The 26167-nt window shown below is 42.9% G+C and overlaps 1 protein-coding gene across 1 annotated transcript; it reads left to right on the forward strand.

Moving 5' to 3' along the window:
* Positions 1–645: 645 nt before the first annotated feature.
* On the forward strand, positions 646–23138 carry GNS (glucosamine (N-acetyl)-6-sulfatase). The gene is made up of 14 exons (XM_081211687.1): positions 646–939; positions 4249–4308; positions 5973–6179; positions 7099–7164; positions 8056–8154; positions 10062–10229; positions 12328–12410; positions 14366–14484; positions 14964–15067; positions 16443–16544; positions 17720–17827; positions 18106–18216; positions 20634–20794; positions 22112–23138. Exons 1-14 carry the CDS (start codon positions 790–792, stop codon positions 22185–22187), a joined length of 1614 nt encoding a protein of 537 aa, XP_081067813.1. The 5' UTR covers positions 646–789; the 3' UTR covers positions 22188–23138.
* Positions 23139–26167: the final 3029 nt, after the last annotated feature.

The raw sequence follows: 26167 nt of genomic DNA on the forward strand, positions 1-26167 counted from the left end.
TGCGCTCATCTCACTCTAGAGGCCGGGAGCCAGCGCTGTCCGCAGACACTTCTGGGTCACGTGGCCAGCGTGATGAAACTGCTCTGGCAAGCCAGAGCCGCACACGGAAACGCCGTTTACCTTCCCGCTGGTAAGCGGTCCCTATTTATCTACTTGTACCCGGGGGTGCTTTCGAACTGCTACGTTGGCAGGCGCTGGGACCGAGGAGCGGGAGCGCACCCCGCTGCGGGGATTCGAACCGCCGACCATGCGATCGGCAAGTCCTAGGCGCTGAGGTTTTACCCACAGTGCCACCCGCATCCCTATCTTCACATAGCTGCCATTTATCTAGCTCTGTATACTGTATATATAGAAAGAAGGTATCTGAAGAAGTGTGCGAAAGCTCATACCAATAACTAACTTAGTTGGTCTCTAAGGTGCTACTGGAAGGATTTTTATTTTATTTAGTATATTTTATATAAAAAGAGAGACTTTTGCTTCCAGCGTTGCAAGGGGTCGCTTAATAGCTCTGCCATTCTGCGACTCAAGCTCGGCGGCCAAGAGGCGGGAGCAGCAAATGGCCAGTGGGCGGGGCTTGTGGCCTGTCGTCACCGGCGCCGCCGCCGCGGAAGCGCCGCAGGAGGCCTCTGGGTCACGTGGCAGGGGCTCCTTTCGCTTCCATCGGCCTCTTCTCGGCGTACTTAAAAAAGGGGGCGGGGAGAAAGGAACGGGGAAGCGCGCGCGCCTCTCTCTCGTGACAGTCCAGCCCGGCTCGCCTCTCCCCCTCCGCGCTCCAGCCCCGCTGCAAGGATGGCGCGCGCCGCCGCTGCCGCTGCTTCTGCCTGGACTCTCCGTTTCCTGCTTTTGTCGTCGGCCCTCGCTTTGGCCTCCGCCCGGGCGCGGAAGCCGAATGTGGTGCTGATCCTGACCGACGACCAGGACACCTATCTGGGCGGAATGGTAACGCCGCGCCTCCCTTGGGAAGTGGTGGGCGGGGGCGGAGAGGGGGGTGTTTGTGGATTGGGGGCCTGCGCACGCGGAAAAGAGGGGGAGAGAGGGGTCTCTGCAGTGGGAGAGAAGAGGCCGAAGAGCCGGGAGGGAAATGGCTACGGCCGGCTTTGGAGAAGAAGGAGGCTTGCCCTTCTCCCAACCCTCGACGTAGCGAAGGGGAGGGGAGCCTGCTTATCTCCTCGGTGCCAGAGGAGCCAACTCCTAGGGAGCTGAGGCTCCTTCGCCCCCCCCCCAATAAAATATAAGAGGGGGCCGGGCCCCTCCAAAGTTGATGGGCATTGCCATTCGAGTGGTGTGCATGCACTGCATCATGTGATCGGTTGTGCAGGGCGGGGCTTACCTGGGGTCTTACCCCACCCACCAAAAAAATATTTTTTCAACCTCTTGGTGCCATCCAGTGCCTGATTTACGTATAAGCTAAACAAGCTATAGCTTAGGGCCTCACTCTCTTGGGGAGAGTGGACCTATTAGGTCCATAAATTACCATATAGCATATATTCAACACAAAAAAACAGCGACAATTCTTTGTTGACAAAGGGCAGCTGGACAAATAGAGGGCCACGTTACCTTCAGTAGCTTAGGGCCTCATCAAACCTAAATCCGGCCCTGGTGCCATCCGATTAGAAGCCAGGCTAAGGCTGCGATCCTGTGCAGGCAGGCGTGAACTCCAGGGAACAAATTGAGTCATAGGGTTGCATTGGCAAGGCTGGAATGCCCAAGGAGCAGTTTGAATCCACTGGGGTGGAGGGTTAACCAAGGTGTGAAGGCCAATATAGCTTGGCTTTCTCATGCTTGTAAGAGAAGAAGCCCCACTATTCTGTAATGGGGAAGTGTGCCAGAAAGGCCCTTGGGTGTGAAGTAGTTCAGGAAAGGCCTGTTGCGTCTTTTGGCTCCAGAACTGGGGAGAATTGGTTGTGTGCATCTGATATGTGGTGCAGGATGGTCGACCTTTGGTTTTCCCTCCCAGAAATGCCGAGAAAGAGGGGGCATGTGGTGGTTTACTAGAAGTTAATGTTGGGTGTGGCAGTGGAAGTACACAACTGGATCATCTCCATCGGAGAATCAACATGTTCAGGTTTTGCCTGCACATTCCTTATGGCCAGGTTGTGTAAACTGACCATTCTCTTTGCCAATTAAGCTAATGCATTTATCATAGGTTGCATAAGAACACACTGTGAGCCTATTCAGTGAAACAGAATTTTGTACATTTGAGAAATGATCTGGGGTTTGTTGGTTTGTTTGTTTGTTTGTTTCCAATTATGGAAATGTGTTGAACAGGTTACAACAGTGTGTCACTTCCATTAGTGAAATAGCACTGGGTGTAGGAATGTTCTTCCTTGTTAGAAGGATTCAGCAAGAACGTGAAGCAATACACTCCTTGGCCTTTTTTACATGGGCAAAGCTAACTTTTTGTTAGACTAGGCCTCAAAAATGGCCATCACCGTTTTCTTCTTCTGGTGCTTTCCCCATCAGACCACTAGGCACATTTTGGCTTTTAAGACAGTGCTGTGGGTGCCAGTCACAAAAGGGCTGCCATTTCTTCTGTTGATGGGGGGCGGGGGCGGGCAAAGCATAACTCAAAATAGAGGTGGGGCCATTTCTGCATCAGACAACCTCATACTTGCTGCAGGAAGTCACCTGTGTCCTGCTGGTTGTGATTGATTTCTCTCTCGCAACACTCACAATAATGCTCTTGCTATCTAATAACAGGGACCATTCCCCAGGTTCAAGAAAAACACACAAAATGGCCACACCATTGTCTCTCCTGTGTACTCACTGCACACATACAGCCCCCAAACACTTAAATCTCTCACACAGACTCATGTACTTCACGACCACAAACTTCACACAACCACAAACTTCTAAATTTTTGCCCACGGGAATTGCTCTCTTAGAGAGACACAGGGCATACATGAACACACCCACATTGGGAAAGGCCCTTCACAGGTGGGCCATTTATAATTAAAAACAAACGAAGACACACACACACACGGGCCACAAACCCGGCATCCACAGGCAAGACCTTCAGAATAAGAGGGAGAGTATCTATGAGCTATGGAACCGTGTAGAAGTACTGTATTTTTCGCTCTGTAAGACGCACCAGACCATAAGACTCACCCACTGGCTGTCCTGGCTTCTTGCTTGGCCACGCGCAGCCTCTCCCGGGCAAGGGAAGCCTTCATCCCCTGCCCAGGAGAGGTTCACATGGCTAAGGCTCCCCCAAGAGCCACGCTCCCTTTAAAGAGCGCGCAGAGTGTGTGTGAGGCTCTTGGGGCCTTTTCCCCGAGGAGGGAGAAGGGCAGCCCTTCTCCTTCCTCAGGGAAAAGCCCCCAAGAGCCGCACACACGCTCCATGTGGCTCTTTAAAGGGAGCGCTGAGCAGAGCCTCCCGCCTGCATTCACTCCATACGACGCACACACATTTCCCATTACTTTTTAGGAAGGGAAAAGTGCCTCTTACAGAGCGAAAAATACGGTAATTGCTGGATTCTAGAACGAAGGGGCGGGGGCTTTTTAAAGAGCTGGTAAGACGTTTAAGTTCCTACTCACTTGCTCACAAACTTGCTCATCACCTGCTCTCGGAAGGTTGTGGTCTCTCCTTCCTTGGAGGTTCTTAAGCAGAGGTTGGAAGGCCATCTGTCATGGATGCTTTAGCTGAGATTCCTGCATTGCAGGGGGTTGGGCTAGATGACCCTGGGGTCCCTTCTAACTCAACAGTTCTGTGATTCTATGCCCATCTGTGGTGCTTTGTTTTGCTTCCTTTTGGGAAAGAACACTGTTGAGCTTATTTAATTTGTTTGTTTTTATATTTTTTAATGCATTGTTGTAAGTAGCCATGGGTATTTGGACAGAGATGTGTTTAGTACATAAGCTACAGTATTGCTCATACTGTATTTAGCAATAAGTGCTGGTTTCCCTTTTAAGTTGCAAGCCTGAAAGTTTCCTTTTAGTATAATAATAAATGAAACACTAACAGCTAGAATTTGTTTTGGTACTCTTGAAGTTGGTATTGGGTGTTAGCAATCATTGAAATTGGTTACTTAAGTAGCAAGTCCAGCATTGAAGTTATTTACTTAAGTAACAAGCCCCATTAAGTAACAAGTGCAGTCCTCTGTCTATTTAGTCAAAGTAAAGCCTACTGTGTTCAGTGGGGCTTATTCCCTTCTTGTGTGTTCAGGTTTGCAAGCATAAACACCTCAATCTTCCTGTGGAGTCATCTTATAGTTGTAGGTCTTTACATGTATTTCCTTTCTTTCAGACACCGCTGAAAAAGACCAATGCTCTTATTGCAGAGATGGGGATAACCTTCTCAAATGCAGTAAGTACCGAATCAGGCTGTGCTGTTGAAAATACTGCCATTTTTACCGCTGAGTTTATTGTATCGTTCTCACAAGGAAACCTAAAAAGGGAAGAAGAAATGGACCCAAGGGATAAATCAACACATTGTTTATTAAAGGCATAGAGAGACCTGGCAGAACTGTTACCTTGGTGCTCCACTGTTTCTCCATGGTATATCATTCAGGTGGTGACTTTTGCTGTTTCTTAGATAGCAATTTTAAGTCAACTGGGAGTTGGAGCATCTTTCTTATGAAGAAGAGTCATTCTCAGACGGGGTTACCACCTGAGTGCTACAAAGTACAGAAAATGGCTGATGATGCCACCTTAGTCTTCTCTGGTATTGCTCTATGTTTTCCATCTTTTGTTTTCAACCAGAGGGACAGCATAATGCTTCCCAGAATCCTGGTTTGTTTTCTAGGTGGAAATGCAACAGAGTGCTCTGTCAGCTCCTAGTTGGGATTCAGCATTGCCATGTTAGGATCTCTGATTGCCATCTGTTTCAAAGTCTACTTGATCATCTTTACTTTAATGATGGACAACCTGTATCTATATGCTAGAGCCAGCTTCCTGCTGTCAGGAATGGCTGTGGTGATACTTTAACTATAAACAAAGGTTGATACCTGATTTTTGAGTCTTGGTCAGCTTTAGTTAGATTACTTTCAGTTTCTGCAGCCTGAAGATGTGCACAGGAGTCCAGAAGGGGTTGGGTCAGTTACTTGCATTGTGATCCTTGCGCTGCATGGCTGGTTTAAGGTGGCCAGCCCTGGGGTGGACTGGGTAGAAGAGACTGAATATCTCCCTAGGAGAGGTGTAATGACACTGAGTTTAAAGGAAGAGGTTGTTATGAAAAAGCCCTACCATTCTAGTCAACTACACTTTGAAGCATCACATTCTGGGGCAGGATATTTCAGCGTGCATGGTGGCAACCCAATTCGAAGCTTTTCTGGGTCCATTTCAGTCTAACTCATCACGTGGTTTCTGGACTAAAACAGCTTTGATCACCCTGGTAGAAAATTTGCCCAGGTTCTCGTTGAAAAGTATCTTCCTTTTGATTTTGCCGGATTCCTCAGTGCCCATCAACCATGGTATCCTTTTCAACTGTTAGGCAGGTATGAGATTTGGAAGCAGATTTCTGGTGGTTCCCACCCTTTTGAGTGCAAAGGGGTGTGTGGATTGCTACTTGACATCTTGATGTTTGGCTTATGCTATATAACATCTACAAGAAACTGCCATCTTGAATATATCAATGATACGGTAGTCTAACACCCGCTACATGGGGCTGTCTTTGAAAAGCCTTCTCAGTAAGTGAGGCCAAAGGGCTGATGAAACAATCAACTATTCAAATGATTGCTTTTTATGAGGCTGCTGTATGCTACCTTGGGCAATTTAGAAATTAAGTTGAAGAGGCAGGAAATTTATTGCTCTTACAGCTAGGCAAGTAACCATTTATTTGCTCCCTGCCAATAAGATACAGATCTTTCTAATTTGCTTGCAGGTTAGTTTCAGGTGAATAGTGTAAAGATTTTAAGGGATTTGCATACTAAACATTTTATAGACAAAAATCTTGAATGTTATTAATTATATTGTAGATATTTCTGACAACATGCAACTTATTTTCTCCCCATGTTCTTTTATCTTCTTCAGTATGTGCCCAGTGCATTGTGCTGTCCCAGTAGAGCAAGCATCTTGACAGGAAAATATCCACACAACCACCATGTTGTCAATAACACACTGGAGGGAAACTGCAGTAGCAAATCCTGGCAGAAGATTCAGGAACCATTTACCTTTCCTGCCATCCTCAAGTCCATGTGTGGCTACCAGACGTTCTTTGCTGGGAAATACTTGAACGAGGTACAGTTTTGTGTGTACTGTGCATATATATCTTGCATGAATGATCAGTCTTAAAATGCTTGTGCGTGTATCGAGACTTTACTAAAAAAACTCAAAAGCAGCAATTTGTGTGAAAGGGAGGTTAGGATATGCAGTGAGCAGGAGTAGTTTGTTAAGTATAGTAAAGCTGACTTTTATTGCATACAGATGTCTGCTCTGAAACATTTGCATTACAGCTCCCACATGTAAGCACTCTTAGGTGGCTGTTTCACCAGAAATGCCTTTTTCCAAGCAAATGGATCTGCTTTTAGTGGTAAAGCTCTGTGATAGAGCTGGTGCCATCTAGCACGGTGTGATCAGGCACAGTTAGTGTATCATGTACAAGATCTACAAGAGCCAGTGTAATAAATTGAAGGCCCTCTTGCAACTAAACAAAGGCTGGGTTGCTGCATTAGCCACCTGTGGTGCCACAAGACTTCTTCCCCCCTCTTCACTCTTTGTGTGCCCCCACCAAACTTTCTAGAGCAGTTTTGTCCTGGAATGAAGGAAGAAGAGAGGAAGTCTTGTCGCACAGGCTGAAGTCCTTATACTAATGGGACACAACCCATTTTCTGTATGAGTGAACTTGCAACCGTAAGCAATCCCTCCCCATACCCATGATTCCCAGGATAAGATGAATTTGGAACCCTACTCAGATCCTCAGGCAATAGCCATCCATAGGTTAGATCAGCCTTTCTCAACCTTGAGTCCACGTATGTTGTTGGACTACAGCTCCCATCTTCTCTGACCCCTCATCCTGATAGCTAGGGATGATGGGTGTTGTAGTCCAACAACTTCTGGGGACCCAAGGTTGAGAAAGGCTGGGTCAGGTGAAGGCTTTCTGGTTGGGATAATTATAATACCAATGACTTGCTTAATATTGGATTCTTTTCATTTGCAGTATGGAGCAGAAGATGCAGGAGGAATCGGTCATGTTCCTCCTGGATGGAGTTTTTGGTATGCATTGGTAAGTGTCTGTTAAATATCTACAGTTCGCTTTATATGTTTCACCATCGTATAATATCGCAAGCTCTTAATTCTTGAAACTGAAACGATGGGGGCCCTTCAGAAATAAAAATAATTAACACGGAACCTTGCAGCCTTTAACATTGGCCTTTTATTCCTGCCATCATTCTAGCAGACCATCTGCATACCTGTACTTCATAATACAGTGCTTCAGGTTAAGTACTTAATTCGTTCCGGAGGTCCATTCTTAACCTGAAACTGTTCTTAACCTGAAGCACCACTTTAGCTAATGGGGCCTCCTGCTGCCACTGCGCCGCCGGAGCACGATTTCTGTTCTCATCCTGAAGCAAAGTTCTTAACCTGAAGCACTATTTCTGGGTTAGCGAAGTCTGTAACCTGAAGCGTATGTAACCCGAAGCGTATGTAACCCGAGGTACCACTGTATTAAGGAGTTTAGAAGAAGAAGAAACACTAACCCTGAAACAAGTAAACTGATCAATCACTGCAGTAGAATTCCCAGAAGAGGAGTTGTAGCATGGTGGCCACTAGTGGGAGTTTAACAGAGAAAGTTCTCTCGACTCAAATGCCATGTTAGCCACAGACTCACGAGGTAGCCTTAGGCATGCCATGATTTTCCCTCTCAGCCCCTCCATGTGCAATATAGGCCTAGTTCTGTTGTACAGAGTTGCAAGATTACTGAGAAGGTATGTGAAGCATTTTAAGCCCTGCACCATATGATTCTTTATTTATTTATTACCAGTGTGTTAGTTTGGTAAGTCTTACTGGGATTTAAATTTATCTCATTGTGACTGGGGACAAGTAACATTCTAACAACAAACCCCTTGGATGTCTCCTTTTGAATATATAAAGTGGCTTTTGTTTTCTTCCGCAGGAAAAAAATTCCAAGTATTATAATTACACACTTTCAGTAAATGGAAAAGCACGGAGGCATGGTGAGAACTACAGCGTTGATTACCTGACAGATGTACTGGTAAGGATTTCTCAGCAATTAGGTGTCTAGCAAGATGAATTCTTGCTTGTTTCCAAGACTATATCGGGTCGAACTCCTAGTATAATTCTGAAGCAAAGGTAAAATCCTGAGTGTAAATGAACACTTGGTGTCCTACAGCGCAAAGCATTTAAATGTACCTTAAATGTACTTTCTAGAAAGGCACCAAAACTGCCCAGCTATAACACAGGTTGTTGTTTTTAATTGATAACCGTGAGGTAATAGAAAATTTTATATATATTTTTAAAAAATTGTAAGCCTTGTTAGGTTTAATTGTCATTCAGTTATTTTGGTCAACCATTTTGAACCCAGGACAAGTCCTCAAACTAGTTATGCCCGAGTAACCAGTTTGTTAATAGCTACCAGGATGACAGTTGAAAAAGCAAGAGAAGGTTGAAATGCAGAGCTGTGATAATAAGATTAAATTATAATGAGATTAAAGGTCACAGTTAAACGGGATGACCAACCTGTGTTACAAAGATGATTTTATTTTTAGCAATGCTCAAAAACATGTGCACTAAATGTTTTTACAATACCAAACCCTTCGTGTTCCATGCTACGGTCTTTGGGATTGGGGTGTGGCTCAGTTGCAGAGCCCATTTAACATAGGAAAGATTCCATATTTAATCTTCAGCATCTCCATGTAGTTGCTGGGAGAGATCCCCATCTGAAATCCCGGAGGGCTGCTGCCAGTGATTTGTTGTTGTTTAGTCGTTTAGTTGTGTCCGACTCTTCGTGACCCCATGGGCCAGAGCACGCCAGGCACTCCTGTCTTCCACCGCCTCCCGCAGTTTGATCAAACTCATGCTGGTAGCTTCAAGAACACTGTCCAACCATCTCGTCCTCTGTTGTCCCCTTCTCCTTGTGCCCTCAATCTTTCCCAACATGAGGGTCTTTTCCAGGGAGTCTTCTCTTCTCATGAGGTGGCCAAAGTATTGGAGCCTCAGCTTCAGGATCTGTCCTTCCAGTGAGCACTCAAGGCTGATTTCCTTAAGAATGGAGAGGTTTGATCTTCTTGCAGTCCATGGGACTCTCGAGTCTCCTCCAGCACCATAATTCAAAAGCATCAATTCTTTGGCGATCAGCCTTCTTTATGGTCCAGCTCTCACTTCCATACATCACTACTGCCAGTGATAGAATCATAGAATTGTAGAGCTGAAAGGGATTCCAAGGCTCATTTAGTCCAGTTCCCTGCAATGCAGGACTGCAGAGTAGGCAATACAGTCCAACATGGACCAATGGTCTGACCATTGGTATAAGGCAACTTCCTAAAATATTAGCAATGCATTGTTGGACAAGAATGGCTGCCCATAGTGGGATAGCATAAGTTTGAAGCAATGGTGTTTTATCAGATTTTCCTCCTTTTTGTGTCTGGACACTAGCATGGCATCACATGTTAGACCTAAAGAACTCTGGTACTTACTTTGATAAAATAAGAAATAAATATGCCCTGCCTCTCACATAGAATTTAACTTCTGCTCAAAGGAAAATACAAAAGAAAGGAACAGTTGAAATACATGTAACTCTTCCAGTGCAACAGGGATTTGTAATTTTGGAGACTCTTGAGAGAATCTGTATCTGATAACTTGGACAGCATTAAAATAAAATTAAAAAGGTACCTGACCATTAGGTCCAGTCATGACTGACTCTGGGGTTGTGGCGCTCATCTTGCTTTATTGGCCAAGGGAGCCGGCGTACAGCTTCCGGGTCATGTGGCCAGCATGACTAAGCCGCTTCTGGTGAACCAGAGCAGCGCACGGAAACGCCGTTTACCTTCCTGCCAGAGTGGTACCTATTTTTCTACTTGCACTTTGACGTGCTTTTGAACTGCTAGGTTGGCAGGAGAAAATAGAATTAGCTTTAAGTTAACAATTTTTTTTGGTTTTCAGGCCAACATGTCCTTGGATTTTCTGGAATATAAATCCAACTTTGAGCCGTTCTTCATGATGATAGCAACTCCTGCACCCCACTCACCTTGGATAGCTGCTCCTCAGTACAAGAAAAGCTTTCAGAATGTCAGTGCTCCAAGAAACAGTAATTTCAATATCCATGGAAAGGTATGGATTATCTACTACAAATGTGTTAATTAGCGATTACTAGATATAATGAATTAATCTTCATTTGAGCTTTTAAAACAGCTGATCACCATGGGAATCTGTCATGAGAACCTGCCATGTGGTCAAGGCATAAAAGTACACAGGTGGAAGTTGTGGGTCTACAGGGGGTGAACTTGATTTCTCTACAAAATACAGAAATTTTTGGCAAGTGTGATGAGTGTTTAGGCTAAGTCAGCTCCTCTGCCGTTCGTAATTTTGTTTAGTTTCCTGTTTGTATCCTTCAATATGTGCAGCCCTTATATCGCCTCTAAATGCGTGAATTGTACTCTTGTGATTAGTTGTCTGTTCTTTGGAAATGAGCTTAGTTGTTGTTGTTGTTGTTTTAACAAGTGTCTATAGGGTTGGCACTATTTAAAATCAATAGGTCCTTTTCAGTCTTCTGACTCAAGATGAAAGTATTCAAGCATCCTCTATTTGCCTTTCTAACTTATAATGAAACTCTGCCAGAATCATTGTCATTTCTAATGGAGCTTCAGAGAGTGCTTTAGTGACCAATCAGCCTACACACACACACACACACACACACACACACACACAGAGAGAGAGAGAGAGAGAGAGAGAGAGGAAATTTAGGCATCTAGATCTTCAGAATCTGACGTTGTTGCATCTGTGGCTTGAAGATTGCTAAGTAGTGGTCTCAGGAATTTATATCAATAAAATGGTGCCTAGGAGTACTGTGTTCACAGTGGTGAATGTATAGTCAGCACCAATCTAATGCAGCTAAGATTCTAACTCCCACTTCTGTTACATTACTCATCAAAGTGCCTTAAAACTATTTGTCCTTCAGTTGCTGTTGCTGCATAGGCTCCTATCTTGAACAGGCTGTGTTCTACTGTATAGTAAAATGCGTTGGAACGTGGTTAGGCAAGCAATGACGCACAGTTCTTTTCAAAAAATAGTCATTCACGTTGTCAACCCAGATTAGACTGGAGCTATTTGTGCTGTTTCTGAGTAAAGGTGAAGGCAATGCAGCTCTCAGCCTCATTGGATGAGAATTATGAAGGAGATTTCATCAGCGCTTACTGTTATCTGTTTTTCTACTTCTCCAGTTCAAGGTCCTGTTTGTTTTTTAAAGTCTGAACAATCTCTCAAACGTTCTCTTTCCTCCTTGTGGCCCAAGAGCATCTTGTGTTCTGGCAGTATGTTTTCATTAAAACAAAACCTTGTTAGATTCCATTTTAGGAGAAGCTTGCGTACATAGCAATAGGAAACTGACTGCAGAGTCCATGAATAGAGTCATCTGTTAATGGGAAAGGATAAGAGGCTATGTTGCCTATTTCCCCCTCTCCCAGCTGCCCCAGCGCACCTTGAAAATTGGCTCCAGAAAGTTGGGGGACCCTCCAGAACAGGGTGAAAGGTGGTATCTGGCTGCACGGGGAAGGATGAATTGTCAAAAATCACTTTCCTTTCTCTTCTGTTAGCAGACCTATCCAATCGAACAAAAATCTTTCCATGAGCACAAAGGCACCAAATGGATTATATCCCGTATCATTTTGGAAAATTGTGCTGCTAATGTTATATTGGTTTCTAACGAAATTATTACGAAATAATTAACCAGTGAGCTTGATCAAATGCCAAATATGACACCATCTTTATAAGACAAAAGTTCCATGAAATTTATGACACCAAGAAAGCTAAAAGGAAATAGTTCCAACTGTTAAGACTACAATCCTATATCCACTTATCAATGAGTAAGTGCCATTGAACTCAATCGGATTTACTTCAGAGTAGACATGGATAGGATTGTACATGTTATCTGAACTGGAATAGTTTGGGTTTTTTGTGTCTGTCATTCCAAATCCCAGTGACTTGAGGTGGGTAAAATGTTGATCACAAACTGAAAATTATGTCGGTTAAACCCAACCTTGGTCCATCCTATCAAAAGGCAATCCAGATAAAGTAATATCATTGTTGGCTTTTAAACTGAATCTTAGTTTGTTCCCTTTTTTATATGCTTTAAATTGTTCTTCACCCTAAGTCTTTGGCATGAGGCGGTGGGTAAATCTAAAGTAACAAATGTTGATAATATGTTTTATAGGACAAACATTGGCTCATCAGGCAAGCAAAGACACCAATGACTAATTCATCAATACAATTTCTAGATGACGCTTTTAGGAAAAGGTAGGAAACGTATACTAATATTTTTTTGAATGGGATTTCTTGCAAAACTGAAACGGAGCACACTATATATATATATATATATATATATATATATATATACACACACACACACACACACACACACACACACACACACAATATATGTGTGTGTGTGTGTGTGTGTGTGTGTGTGTAGTTATCTTTGAAAATCTACACGATATATTCTTGCTTTGGGTTATGAAATAAACTGCAGTTGGCCGAAGGTTTGGTTACACGAATGTCACATCTGCCTCTCCACCTTTTCCTCACCAAAGATTCCTTTAAAAAGCTGGTGTCTTTACATACCTTCTGTACCAGAGAACAGCTGTTGATTTTAAGTAGCTGCTGAAAGGGATAAGCAGAAGTGACTGGTGACCATTGAAGGTGGTGAAGCAGAGAGAGAGATAGCTTAAAGACATGGAACACAGGCACATGCACACCTGGCTAATCTCACCTGACGCTGAAATACGCTCTCATGTTACACTGGCATGCGCTCAGCCCTTCTCTCTTGTTGCTGGCATGCACTCACATACACTCGACTCCTACCCTCTTCTCTCTCTCGTATATTTCTCAAACATGTGATCAAAGGGAGGGAGGAAGAAAGACAGCCTGGGAAGGAAGAAATTGTTTCTAATGTTTGGTGTTTTATTATGGTTTTTATATGTGCTGGAAGCTGCCCTGAGTGGCTGGGGATTATTATGCTTTGCGAAAAAGGAAACCCCTATCTCATTGATTAGCACAGTAATCAGAGGGTCTGTTGATGAGGGCAGAGCAGGGAGAAAGTTTCCTTTCCCCATGAGCAGATAGGAATGTTTCTCTGCTGTGTGTTGAGAGATGAAGCTCCTATCACATAGCACAGTTAAGAAGGCATAGCCACCTCTTAACCATTAGTGAGCGAGCAGCTGGGATCAGGAATAGTCCCCTGTATGTAATAGTCCTTTGTGCCACAGATCCACAGTCAACACCTTCCCTTGTTGGGGGTGGAAGCTGTGCCTCTAAATGGCTGCAGCGCTTGTGAGTCAAGAGAGCCTTAAGTAAAAGCCCTGAGCAGAGAAGGGATTTCTCCCTTGCTAAGGCCTTTCTCAGCGGCTCCCTGTGGTCACTTCTGATCTTCTTCACATGCGTGCCTGAGAGTGAGTCTTGTGGGTCCACCTGTGCAGCCAGGCAATGGCTCAATGGTCAAAGAATGTTAAGACGCTGCTAAAAGTGGGTTGGTTGTGAATAATGGTTATGGATACTTAACTTTCATGCAAATTACTGTTTTGGAGGGCTGCGATTGGCTAGGTATTGAAAGTCATTCAAAAAGGAGGCTAAGAGGGGAAACATTGGTTCATATTAGCCTTACTGAAGGTTATCTTTTCAATGGTAGTGCTTTTAATATATTTTTTTCTGGAGAGGGTAGGGTTGTGCCACCTGGGGCAAAATGCATGCACAGCACATCGGGTTTCACTTTCTGTTGACCAGAATAGATTTCAGAGAACAGGGGGCAGAAAAAGAGGTAGTGAATTAGTTATGTGTGCAGATGCGAGAGACAAAAAAAAACACTTTCTCTCTCTGGCTCTTAAGGGGTTGCTTCCTTTTCTGCCCATTGCAACCAGCTGCCTCTGGAATAAGCCAAACTTGCAGTGAGCTGTTAAATAGTACCTTAGTACCCAGCTGATGCGTTTACACCCCTCCCAAAGTTGTGAGTCTTGCAGAATTTTCAGACACTTGCTTGAATTTGCATCCCATGAAAATGGTGGTTCTCATTATCAAACAAACTAGATCAAGGTATTGATAGATGCAGGACCTTTTTAGAATAGAAAACAGGAGGGCTTTAAAATTTAAAAATATATAAGAAAGTCTGCTTTGAGTTATGAAACTCATACTCCACTTCACATTTGCATGCACATACCCTCATACATTTAACACACTTAAACTTTCCTGTTTGCTTGCAGATGGCAGACACTTCTGTCAGTGGATGATCTGATTGAAAAACTGGTGAAGAGGCTGGAATCTCATGAAGAGTTGGATAATACATACATTTTTTACACTTCAGACAATGGCTTTCATACAGGTGGGTGTGTTTTAGTTATATATAAATATATTTAAAGGCTGTAAACTTTTATGCATGCATTTGAAACTGCTTCAGATAAGTGGGAGAAGTGATGCTAATTTTTAGCTTTGGAAACGATTGGCATCCAAACATCTTAGTCCTATGTTCTCTCTTTGTGGTCACTTCCTGGAATTTAGCTCTAAGCTAAAAACAATATAGGGGTGACCGAAAATAAAGCGTTTCCCTAATGAATAAATGCAGACCAGCTGGGGATTGAACAAACAACAAGAGGGATAAAGCAGAAGTGGCTAAACTGTGACCCACCAAATATTATTAGACTCAAACTCTTACCAGCCTCAGCCAGCATGGTCAATAGTCAGAGAAGGTAGGAGTTGTATTCTATCAACATCTAGAAGGCCAAAGGTTAGCCCCTCCCTGGGATAAAATAACAAAAGCTGTCAATGCCAATATATAGAATTTCTGTTCTGCATGTTCCTTAGGTCAGTTTTCATTGCCTATTGACAAACGACAGCTCTACGAGTTTGACATTAAAGTTCCACTGTTGGTGCGAGGACCAGGAATCAAACCCAACCAAACGAACAAGGTAAAGTTACACTTACAATAAGTGCAAATACCTGCGACCATGTTGTTTGAAAGCAGCCTGGTTCCAGAATATTCATTGTGTGAACTGGGAAAAGAATTAAGTATGAGTGACATTGGAAAGAGAGAGAAAATGTTGAGAAGCGGAAACAGAATATGCAAAGAGAAGTGAGTGGTAAAGCCTGCAGTTGTGTAGAATGGAATAGTCAAAAACCTACAAAGAAGAAACCTACTGCTTCTGAATCGGACTTGCAAAGAAGCAACAGCAGCTACAAGCCTGTGTGATTTAATATTGTGTGTGTGTTGAGTTGTTACAAAGCTTCTTGCCTAGGCATTGGCAGTTCTTAGTCACACGAGGGACTGGATAAATTTGGTTGTTTACTGGCCTTCTCTAAATATTATGTTGCAACTCAATCAATCAATCTTTATTATGGTCCAGAGACCCAACAAATCATTACAAAGCAATGCACAATTCAGACAGCCTACCTCTAGGTTAAACAAGCATTTTGTTCAGACTTAAAGATAGGGATCATTGACAGGGAGGTCGTGGCTGGAGTAAAGAAGTTGCATGATTACCTCTATGGCCACCACTTCACAATAATGGCGTCATTAGTGGTAGCATCAACTATGTTGCAACTACATAAAGGGTGTGAAAAGTATTCTAATGATGTCTAGAAAACTGGAAGATGGACCAGGACTCACCCTAGAGATGGCGCTTCGTTGCTTCTGCAGACACCCTTTTAAACATGTGTTCACATTAAATAAATAACTGGTCCCAAATCATAGATTAGCACAGTTGGCCATAAGGTAACACATTAATAAAAATAATAGTCAAGGTGTGTATATTAGAATGTGGACACCTTTCATGTTTTCCCCTCTGTCTTCCTTTTTGCTCTTTTGTCTTGCTTATGGAATGCAGTGGGATGGAAGTTCTTAGAAGTTCTCGTGCAAGATTAGAGGGGAGAATATGAGGGATGGCTCGGATAAGAATTGGTTATTACACAGAAATGATCATTGTATTTTCTTGTACCCTTTTTGTTGTAAAGCAAATGTTAATAACAAATAATTGCCATTTAATAGCAGAAGGCAGGTATCAACTATAGTCCTAGCTTTAAATGGAAGATGTTCTGAGTTGGCAGCTCAGTCAGTGCATGCAGAAAGCTGGCAGGAGGAAATGGCAAGTACTGTTTAAACTGCTTACCCAGAGCTTTAGCAATACGTTCCCCCAGCTTTTCAGAGCACAGTGGAAGTCTGTTTATGTGACAGAAGCAAGTGTAGACTAACATGCTTGCACCAATATGCTTGGACCCTGAAAACGTGCATGTTTCCACTTGGACCATAATAGGAAAATCCATAATTTTTTTTATGTTTCCTTCTAGATGCTTGTGGCAAACGTTGATTTGGGTCCTACTATTTTAGATATTGCAGGCTATGATCTAAATAAAACACAGATGGATGGGATGTCACTATTACCACTACTGGTAAGTACATTGGTGGGGTTATTATTATTAGGTATTCTGGTAACTGCTCTAAACATTGTTCTTCAGTGATTGTTCTTCCACTCTAGATTATGATGTTCAGCAGTCGTAATCTCCTCTACCTTGTAGGTATTTTCACACATCCCTTGCTGTTGGTATTGGTAGGAGTGATAGCTTCAGTGGTAGAGCACAGAATTTGAACCCAGGATCTTCTGTATGCAGACACCCACTAAAACGGAAGGATCAGGCAGCAAGTGATGTGAAAGAACAGTGTCTGAAAGGCATAGAATAGCTGATATCGAGCTAGATGGACAAAAAAATAATACAACCTGGTGTAAAGCAAATCGGAGTGTATATTTATTGAACACAACCAAATTTACTGATTAAACATATTGTGAAATAATTTGAGTACTGATGCAGCTTGCCTGTATCTTTTTTTTTAAAAAAAAATGTCTTTATTTTTCTTGGGTTACAAATTGCACACATCATCTCTATTTTCATATCATAAAGTCCTTTCTGCAGATCAGTTGTATTTGATGTGAAACATTGTTGTATATAGTGTAAGGTTGTTTCTAGTAGCAAAAAAAGGGAAACGAAGCAAAACGCTTTGTGATAAGTTCCAGAGGAGCTAAAAGAAAAGAACGATGCATGTTTATAACATGCAAACTTAGCATAGCACAGGCATAGGCAAATTCATCCCTCCAGATATTTTTAGGACTACAATTCCCATCATCCTTGACCACTGGTCCTGTTAGCTAGGGATGATGGGAGTTGTAGGCCAAAAACATCTGAAGGGCCGAGTTTACCTATGCCTGGCATAGCATCTCTGAGCTCTGTAGTTGTACCTCACACATTTGTGCCATTTTTATTGTGAATCTGGTGGAGAGCACCTAGTGCATTTAAGGGACACTTCAGCAGTGTAAAACTTCATATAAATTGTTTCTCAGCGGTTCTTCAATCTCTAACATCAGATACTGAAGATGACGTCAGCTTTCAGTCATGAAACTATAGAGTGCAAGGACTGAGGCCTTCTTCATGTTTATACTTAGTCTCTGCTGCTGCTACAAGTTTCAGGCTTAGTCTCCACAGTCCAGAAGGCTAAAAGCTCTTTTTGTTTTATGACGCTTCCATTCTACTCGGTCTGACCCACACAGTTGTTGACATTTGCTTTATTTTAGAGAGGAGATGCAAATGTGACCTGGAGATCAGATGTTTTGGTTGAGTACCAAGGAGAAGGACACAACAGTAGTGATCCTACCTGCCCTGCTCTTGGACCTGGTGTCACCGTACGTAGTTCTGTTTTCTTCCATTTGCTTTTAGAATCCTTACCTGAAGAATGTTGAGAAGCATGGGGTCGCCGAGGGTTTGTGTGGAAAGATTAGGAGTGGCATCTTGTACATGGGCCTCCAAAAAGGAGGAGTTTAAAGGCAGATTTGCAAGTTGCATCTAGGACAGTCTGTGGGCTGGGTCTTAACATACGTCACTGTCCACTGTCAGTGCTCTGTATTGTTCATGTTTAACAATGGATGTGTGCCGCATTGTAACAGAACTTTTGTTTTTATAGCATTGTTTTCCAGATTGTGTCTGTGAAGATGCATACAACAATACATATGCATGTGTAAGAACACTCTCTTCTTCATGGGATCTGCAGTACTGTGAATTCGATGATCGTGAGGTAATTGTTCTGTTTTTTGGGTTGTTTTTTATTTTTATTTTTGCAGTACCATGTTAACTTCAACTCCTGATGTATTTATTCTGTGCAGATGGGAATAACAGTTCTAGGAGTTATTTATGCAAATCCCAGAACCTGGTTAACCAAGTAGGTTAAATTTAGTGTGATCAGCTATTTCCCATTTGACCTGAAAGCTCCCTCACCAGACAGCTGGTTCAGATATCTATATTTAATCATCCTGTTCATTTTGGGTTTGTAACTTTCGTTTCAGTTATGCAGTTAGCAAGACTCCCGGGGCTGCTTCTGACCCCAAACGACAATTCTAACTCATTAAATACTTAGGTGAACTTTGACAAAGGGAATCACAACCCACTCCTGTAAGAATTTATCCCTGTGTCAGTCAAATGCAATGCAGGAAGCAACCGTTAGTAGGGGTATATAATTTTGCGGTTCGAATCGCCGTGACAGGGTGAGCTCCCGATGCTCTGTTCTGGCTCCTGCCAACCTAGCAGTTTGAAAGCACAAACTGCAAGTAGATAAATAGGTACTGCTGCGGTGGGAAGGTAAACAGCATTTCCATGCGCTCTGGTTTCCATCACAGTGTTCCACTGCGCCAGAAGCGATTTAGTTATGCTGGCCACATGACCTGGAAAGCTGTCTGTGGACAAATGCCGGCTCCCTTGCCCTGAAAGACAGATGAGTGCCACAACCCCAGTTGCCTTTGACTGGACTTAACCGTCCAGGGGTCCTTTACCTATAATCTTGCTAGTCCAGCACTTACCTTCTGTCTTCTGAAGTAAACTCAGTGTCGGCTCAAGAACTCTGAAAGTTTTCTTTTACAAGCAGAATCTTGCAATGAAAAGATACGTAGAAAAAGCTGTGTGAGTTTAGCCAAATGAAGCTGGTAGAGATGTGTAAAGAATATGACAGCACTGCGTGACAGAGAATTGCCATCTTGACAACAGGTCACAGCTTAAGAAACTATCAGTTTTAATAGAATACTGTTATACTGTGTTGTCGTTATAAAAGAAGTTCTCTTCCTACAGCAATCAATCCCTTATTCCCTCTTCTGACTGTCACTCTCAGTTTCTAGTTAGATTCTTCAGAGGGAAGACTCTCCATTCTTATTTCTCAACCCATGTTATATATACCCCACATCCTAGTGGACATGGTTATATTTTCAGTTGCTTTTGGTATAAGTAGTTCCTATAACATTGGTGCAGAAGTTTAGTATTTCCTTTTGTGCAGAGCAATCACACACCAGGTAACTGTGTAATGGCTAGAAATGGGTTTTTGGCATGTTACTCCTTACCTGCATTGACAGTGAATACTGTTCTGTTTGGCTTTAAAGAGGCAGTAATTTTAATACTAGGAGAAAAGAGACCTGCGTGCATAGCCTGCTCTGGATTGTACCCTCAGCTGTATCTCACTGCTGGCGTGAGCAAACAGTGGGTAAGGTGCTGTTTGCTACATGCCGCAAGGGATGTACGAAAAACAAGGCTGGGGCCAAGCATCAGAGTACGGTTCTTGTTCTAACAGGTGCGGCTCTAGCAGTAGTTGTTAATGACGAATGTAAAACCTAAGGTTTGATGAACCGGTAGCATCGTAAATTGAAACGAGGCAGGCAGCTTGAACACTGAGGAGGGAACACAGGTCTGTAAAAAGATCTGGGACAATTGGCTTTGAGAGGATTTTAGTGACCTACCTCTCCCTTTAGAAGCGAAATTTAAATCCCATTAGGAAGATGTTGGCTGCATGAACACTTGCTCATGAAGCGACATCTGTCACCCCATAGATCATCAGGGTTGATTCAGCTGACCTGGCAGGCTAGGCAGGTGTCCCCCTCCCTCTCTCCCCGCCCCATGTGCCTCCCTCCCAAAGCTTGCGTGCTCGGTGGAAGAGGGCGGCCATCTCACTTGACAGCGCCTCCCAGTTATCGTGAGGGTGATCCACGATGAGTGGTGAAACTAGAAGACGATGAGAAAGAGATTTGGTTTCTGCTTACTGTCGCACAAACCAAGCTGAAGTTCAGATGTATCGCTCCCACAAAAGGAGCTACAGGATGGGATCGACAAATGGATTTATCTATGTGGCATCTACAGTGGTACCTCGGGTTAAGAATTTAATTCGTTCTGGAGGTCTGTTCTTAACCTGAAACTGTTCTTAACCTGAGGTACCACTTTAGCTAATGGGGCCTCCTGCTGCCGCGTGATTTCTGTTCTCATACTGAAGCAAAGTTCTTAACGCGAGGTACTATTTCTGGGTTTGCAGAGTCTGTAACCTGAAGTGTCTGTAACCCGAGGTACCACTGTAATAGACCATGTTATGATGTAATAGCAATCTTCATCGTAGTATCTCTGGCTATAAATCCTTAGTTCCATATTATTTAGCCTGTCGTATCTTTTTTTTTTTTAATGCAGGTGTTTGTCGAAGTTTACAATTTGACTGCAGACCCGCACCAGATTACCAACATAGCAAAAACAATAGATCAAGAAATTTTAGAAAAGATGAACTATAGGCTAATGATGTTGCAGTCCTGTTCTGGAGCAACTTGCCGCACACCAGGGGTCTTTGATCCAGGGTAAGCCTGCACTTAGTGACCTACTTCAGTCATTATATAACTTTGCAACTGTTTTTGAACAGTTCAGGCACATAGACCTTCCCTCTTGGTCTTTGAGTTACTGTAAGTAAAATTCAGTTACAAGGTTTTAAATCGGAATTCTTGCAAGTGAGGCAAGTCCTTTTAATAGTGAAGGATATCCAACAAAGGAACATCGCCCTGCAGTGAGGCGTGAAGGCTGCTCCCCGAAAGGCCCTTTCCACCTGGGCTAGGGGGCATGGTCCATACTCGCCAGTTCCACTAAAGAGGCTCCTCATGAGGCTGGAGGAACATCACCCGGCTAATGCTTTATTGATTTAATATGCTGTAAACCACTTTGCCTATGGGTTAAACCACAGAGCCTAGGACTTGCTGATCAGAAGGTTGGTGGTTCAAATCCCCGCAATGGGGTGAGCTCCCGTTGCTCGGTCCCTGCTCCTGCCAACCTAGCAGTTTGAAAGCACATCAAAGTGCAAGTAGATAAATAGGTACCGCTCCGGCGGGAAGGTAAACGGCGTTTCAGTGTGCTGCTCTGGTTCACCAGAAGCGGCTTAGTCATGCTGGCCACATGACCCAGAAGCTGTACGCCGGCTCCCTCAGCCAATAAAGCGAGATGAGCGCCACAACCCCAGAGTCGGCCATGACTGGACCTAATGGTCATGGGTCCCTTTACCTTTACCTTAAACCACATTGAGATTTTTATTAAAAATATAAAGCGGTAAAGAAATACACACACACACATATATATACACACACACACACCCCTGAGACCTGAATACTAAGATCATTTATCTTGAATAAAAGGTTTCTCATTTTTCCTCCCCTTACTTGCACCCAACCTGATTCTCTAGAGAGGATTTGGGGGGGGGGGGTTGCGGGGGAAGGAGGTTTTCCTTGGTCCAAGCCACAGGCTTTAAAAGAAACCGCTCATCTGGGCCTAACCACGAAGTCTTTAAAGCTTATATATATCAAACCGCTTCCTGCAGCTTGCTTGTTAGCCGCTGCTTCAAACACTTTAGAGCTTGGAACTAAACAACGGAAACAGTTGCTTCTTTGAAAATACTGTGTTCAACTAAACGCAGCATCTGTATAGCCGCCATTCATTTTAATGGAGTACGGGGTTCTTGCATGCATGTAATGTAACTAATACAGCAGAGGTTTCTCTCGAGGAAAAGATCAGTAAGAGATTCTGTAACACACATAGAATGCTGATATTTTTAAAAACTGTAAATACCAGACTTGACTTGAAAGCACTTGTTTTCCCCTCCTCCTCTCCCAAACTCACCCCTTTCCCTGCAGATACAAGTTCAACCCACACCTGATGTTCAGCAATCATGGGACTCAGGTTCGCAGACTTTTTACACGGTCCCTGTAGCTGCAGTGACTAGCCTGTTTTGTTAACATTTCTTCAAAGTGACTGCAGAATATCTGCTGAATCCACTATGACTACATCTGAAAGGCATGATTGGCAGACTCTGTTTGGAGAAGATGACCTCCCCAGTTGGTTATTTTGTGCAATACGTGCAAACAGACATGATTGGTCTAGTTCCCTCAAAATCTGATTACCACATCAATCTGAAAATGGCACCCTGAAGTACAATGTTGACTTGTGGCCAGGAATCTCAATTTGTTTGGTGTTATGTGAAAGACCTCAGGTGGAAACTGTGTTAACTGCTTACCTTTGAGAGCTGATCCTGATGTAAGTTTTTTTGGGGAGGGGTAGCAGGGTCATCCTGGGCCTGCCCTGTAGGCAGAGGTTATATATTGCCTCCCTACAGCACTACCGGCTAAGCTTTTTAAGAAGATGCATCATGCTTCTGGGTTGTGTTTAGAAGTCTAGTCAAGTTTTAACCAGGGAGGTTGCCATTGTTTTTCTTCTCAGCCTTTCAGGACTCGTCTGGAATTGCTGGTTAGAATGTATGTGCCTGTTAGATTGTCTCAATATGTATTAATCAACTCTCTTTTCAGATCAGAACCAAGTAAACCACTAAGTGGAGAGAGACACCCCCCCCCCCCAAAAAAGATAGGAAATGCGCTGAATGTGCCATTTATTTTGTATGGGAGCCACTAATTTAAGAGTGATATTTTAACTGGAAAATGTGCATTCTCAAAAGTACAATAGAATCTGACGTCCCAATGTAGCAATATATACAGAGGAGAGTATTTCCAGTGCCTCATCTGAGAAAGTTGCTTTAGGATATAATGCTTGCTGTGTTAGCCCTTTATGCCAGAAAACTGCAAGTCATATTTATTTGATGCCCAGAATTGACGCTTCTTATTCTCGATTGGCCTATGCCTGTGAAATATATTGTTAGCACTTGTTGAATGTTTGGCCCTATTTTTATTTAATATTAAGCCGATCAGACTATTTTGCTAGCTGTTATCGAGATTTGCTTGAATACCAGACCAGTTCTCTTCAGTTGGCTGACTTATCACCCAAAGGGCATATCTCCTTAAACACTTGGGCAACACAACGCCCCCAAACAGTTTTGTCCCAATCGTATCCACTTAACAATAGATAGGAGCAACAAATCTAAATGGACCTCTTTTATATGAATGGCCTAGTTGGACATATGCTGTGTCAGATGATAAAGGCTGAGGTCACATAAAGAGCAGCAGGGTCAAGGAGGAATAAGGTGAGAAGGTGGCTTGAGTCATCCTGGAAGTGGCGGGGGGGGGGGGAGAGCATGAAAGGAAATTGCTTCAGAGATTCAGGCTGTTGCTCCAGCCAATTTAAACACTTCTGAAAACCAGCAGGGGGGCATTGCTCATCAACTTCAATGATTTAAATCAGAGCTAGAAACATGTCAGTTCTGCTGCAGTTAAATATATTACGTGTTTTTTATTTTCTGTTTGTCATACATAACATTGAGAAAGATTACTCTTGTCTCCCCGTCTGCATTTAATACCTCTAGCTAGAGTGGATCAGAATGGGTTCCAACATATTTTAGTAGCAAGCTCCTATACCATATTAAGGTTAACTTCCAATATATTCATTTGTAATATTCTGTTGGTGTGGACTTGAGAGTAGGGGTGGGAGCCTGTAATCACCTTGAGATTGTTGGACTCCCAATTCCCATCAGTCCCAGCCATCACATTCATCAGTCGGGAATGATGGAAGTTCAGTGGTATCTGGCAGGCCACCGGTTTGCCACCCCTGACTTTAAGAAACATTTAAGAGTTAAGGTGTTTTACTTGGTATGAGCAGAAGATTCTGTACTGCATGTCTTAAACAATGTTCATGCTATCGAAACTAACCATACAGAATGAGTGAAACAACTTAGTAGTAGTTTGGTATATTTAATACTATGAAATTCACCAGTTGAATCCTCACAAGGCACTTATGAACCAGGTAATATACAATAGCAATTCAGGAAGAAACTTGGGATCTTGTAAAACATAGAATGGAAAGATTTTACTTGTTTTGTTATTTCTTTAGGTTCTTACTATGATTTTCTTTCAGAACAGTGAGCTTGCATCTCAAAATGTCTTAAATGTGTTAACTTCTAACTATCCTATCCAAAGCTGCATATCTTCTGTTAAAAAGCAAACAAACCACAACTTGTGCAATTGATTTTAGTTCACGCAAACTGGACTTTCCCTTTTCCTCCACCTGCAGATCCCTATACAACCCCAAAATTTGCTCTGGGTGGGGATTGGGGGAGCTTTGGGGGTGTCAGGGAGAGGCAGTCCGATCATGTCTCAATGCACAATGTTGGCATGGGAAAGACAGGCTGCTTTGAATTTGATGCCAAGTGGAATCATAAGAATGAAAGGACCACTAGAAACCTACTTTTAACCAGTCTTTGCGCCTAAGCATTTACCTAAAAGTACACAGCCCCACACACAGATCTAATCACTTCTTTCTGTAAGAGTCTAGCTATTGTTGTCTGTTTGCACTTTATGATGAAGACGCTGTCGTCCAACTGTTGGATACCAACAGAGGCCTTACACAGTATTATTTTTAAAGAAAACGTGACGGTAACATTCACATTGCTAAACTGAGAGCTGCTTGGCAGTGATGTGGGAGCAAACTATGCAGTAGAAAATGAATCTGCCTGGCAAGCCAATTTGCACACAGTTACTCATGACATTGCATAGCTGCTATATATTGTGAGCAGCAGCCCAGTGTTGACTGGTGGAGTTTTAATTAGATTTTTTTCCCCACAGCTCACCTCTCTTGTGCAGAGAAAAAACAACTTCTAGCTCAATTAACAGAACCTATCAATTTTTTTCAGGGCTCGTTAACGTTTTACAGCACTGCCCTATCATCTCAGAAGTTTCTGCTAAAAAAACAACTCTTGGCCAAAATGCAAGTTCTTTTAAAAGGCAAGTTATTCTGGAAGGCTGTCTGTTCATATGTAACTCACCAAATAGACAGTCACTGCATGTAATTGCTAGGGTTTTACAAGTGCTTGTACTAAGTAGGTCTTTTTTTGTACTTAGGCCCCACACCACCAAATCCATCCTGATCAGTACAAAACAAAAACAAAAAACCTCTAGTAAAATGTTGTTTATAATGCTGCTCAAAACCATGGCATTTTCTGTTCAGTTTTCCTTTAAGTGTTGCTGTATGACAACTATGTATGCTAGTTTTCTTACTCATGAATCATAGCAATTTTTTTAGAAAGTGCCCTTTGAATGACCCTGTATTATTGCTGCACTTTTCAGTAATTAAATTTATGTACAACAAAAATAATTGTTTGTGATGAACTGAAATTAAAGGCACACACATCTGAATTGTTGAGTGACGTATCTGTTTGGTGATCACAACACATTGATTTAGCTTTGTGAGGAACAGCTTAAAATTCTGTAAAAAACACCACCACATCCTGCATCCACATAATGTTCTGAAGTATACACACCACTTGGCAGCAAGAGGCAGGACACCCCACTACACAAGACCACTGCGTGTTGAAATTACACAAGTGCTGCACTCTGTGGCCATTGGCACAGTTGCGACTCCCTTTGTAGTGCTTTTAAGAACCTTCCATAAACACAAGCACAATTAACACTTCATCTGTTTTATTGGGCCTTATGTTCCATAGTGGTACCTCGGGTTAAGTACCTAATTCGTTCCGGAGGTCCGTTCTTAACCTGAAACTGTTCTTAACCTGAAGCACCACTTTAGCTAATTGGGCCGCCTCCTCCTAATAACCTGGTCTTATTTAAGGCTTTAAAGGGAACAATCAACACTTTCATTGGCTCTTTGAAAGCAGAAGAGGTGGTGTAGAATATGTCCTGTATGTTCCTCTGAAAAAGGTATTGTTTAGCCTGCACATGTAACTCAGCAGCTGTTTTCTATGAGTTAAAGCATGGGTAGGCAACTAAGGCCCGGGGGCCGGATCCAGCCCA

The sequence above is a fragment of the Podarcis bocagei genome (assembly GCF_964188305.1).
Source record: "Podarcis bocagei genome assembly, chromosome: 10".
Taxonomy (NCBI): Eukaryota; Metazoa; Chordata; class Lepidosauria; order Squamata; family Lacertidae; genus Podarcis; species Podarcis bocagei.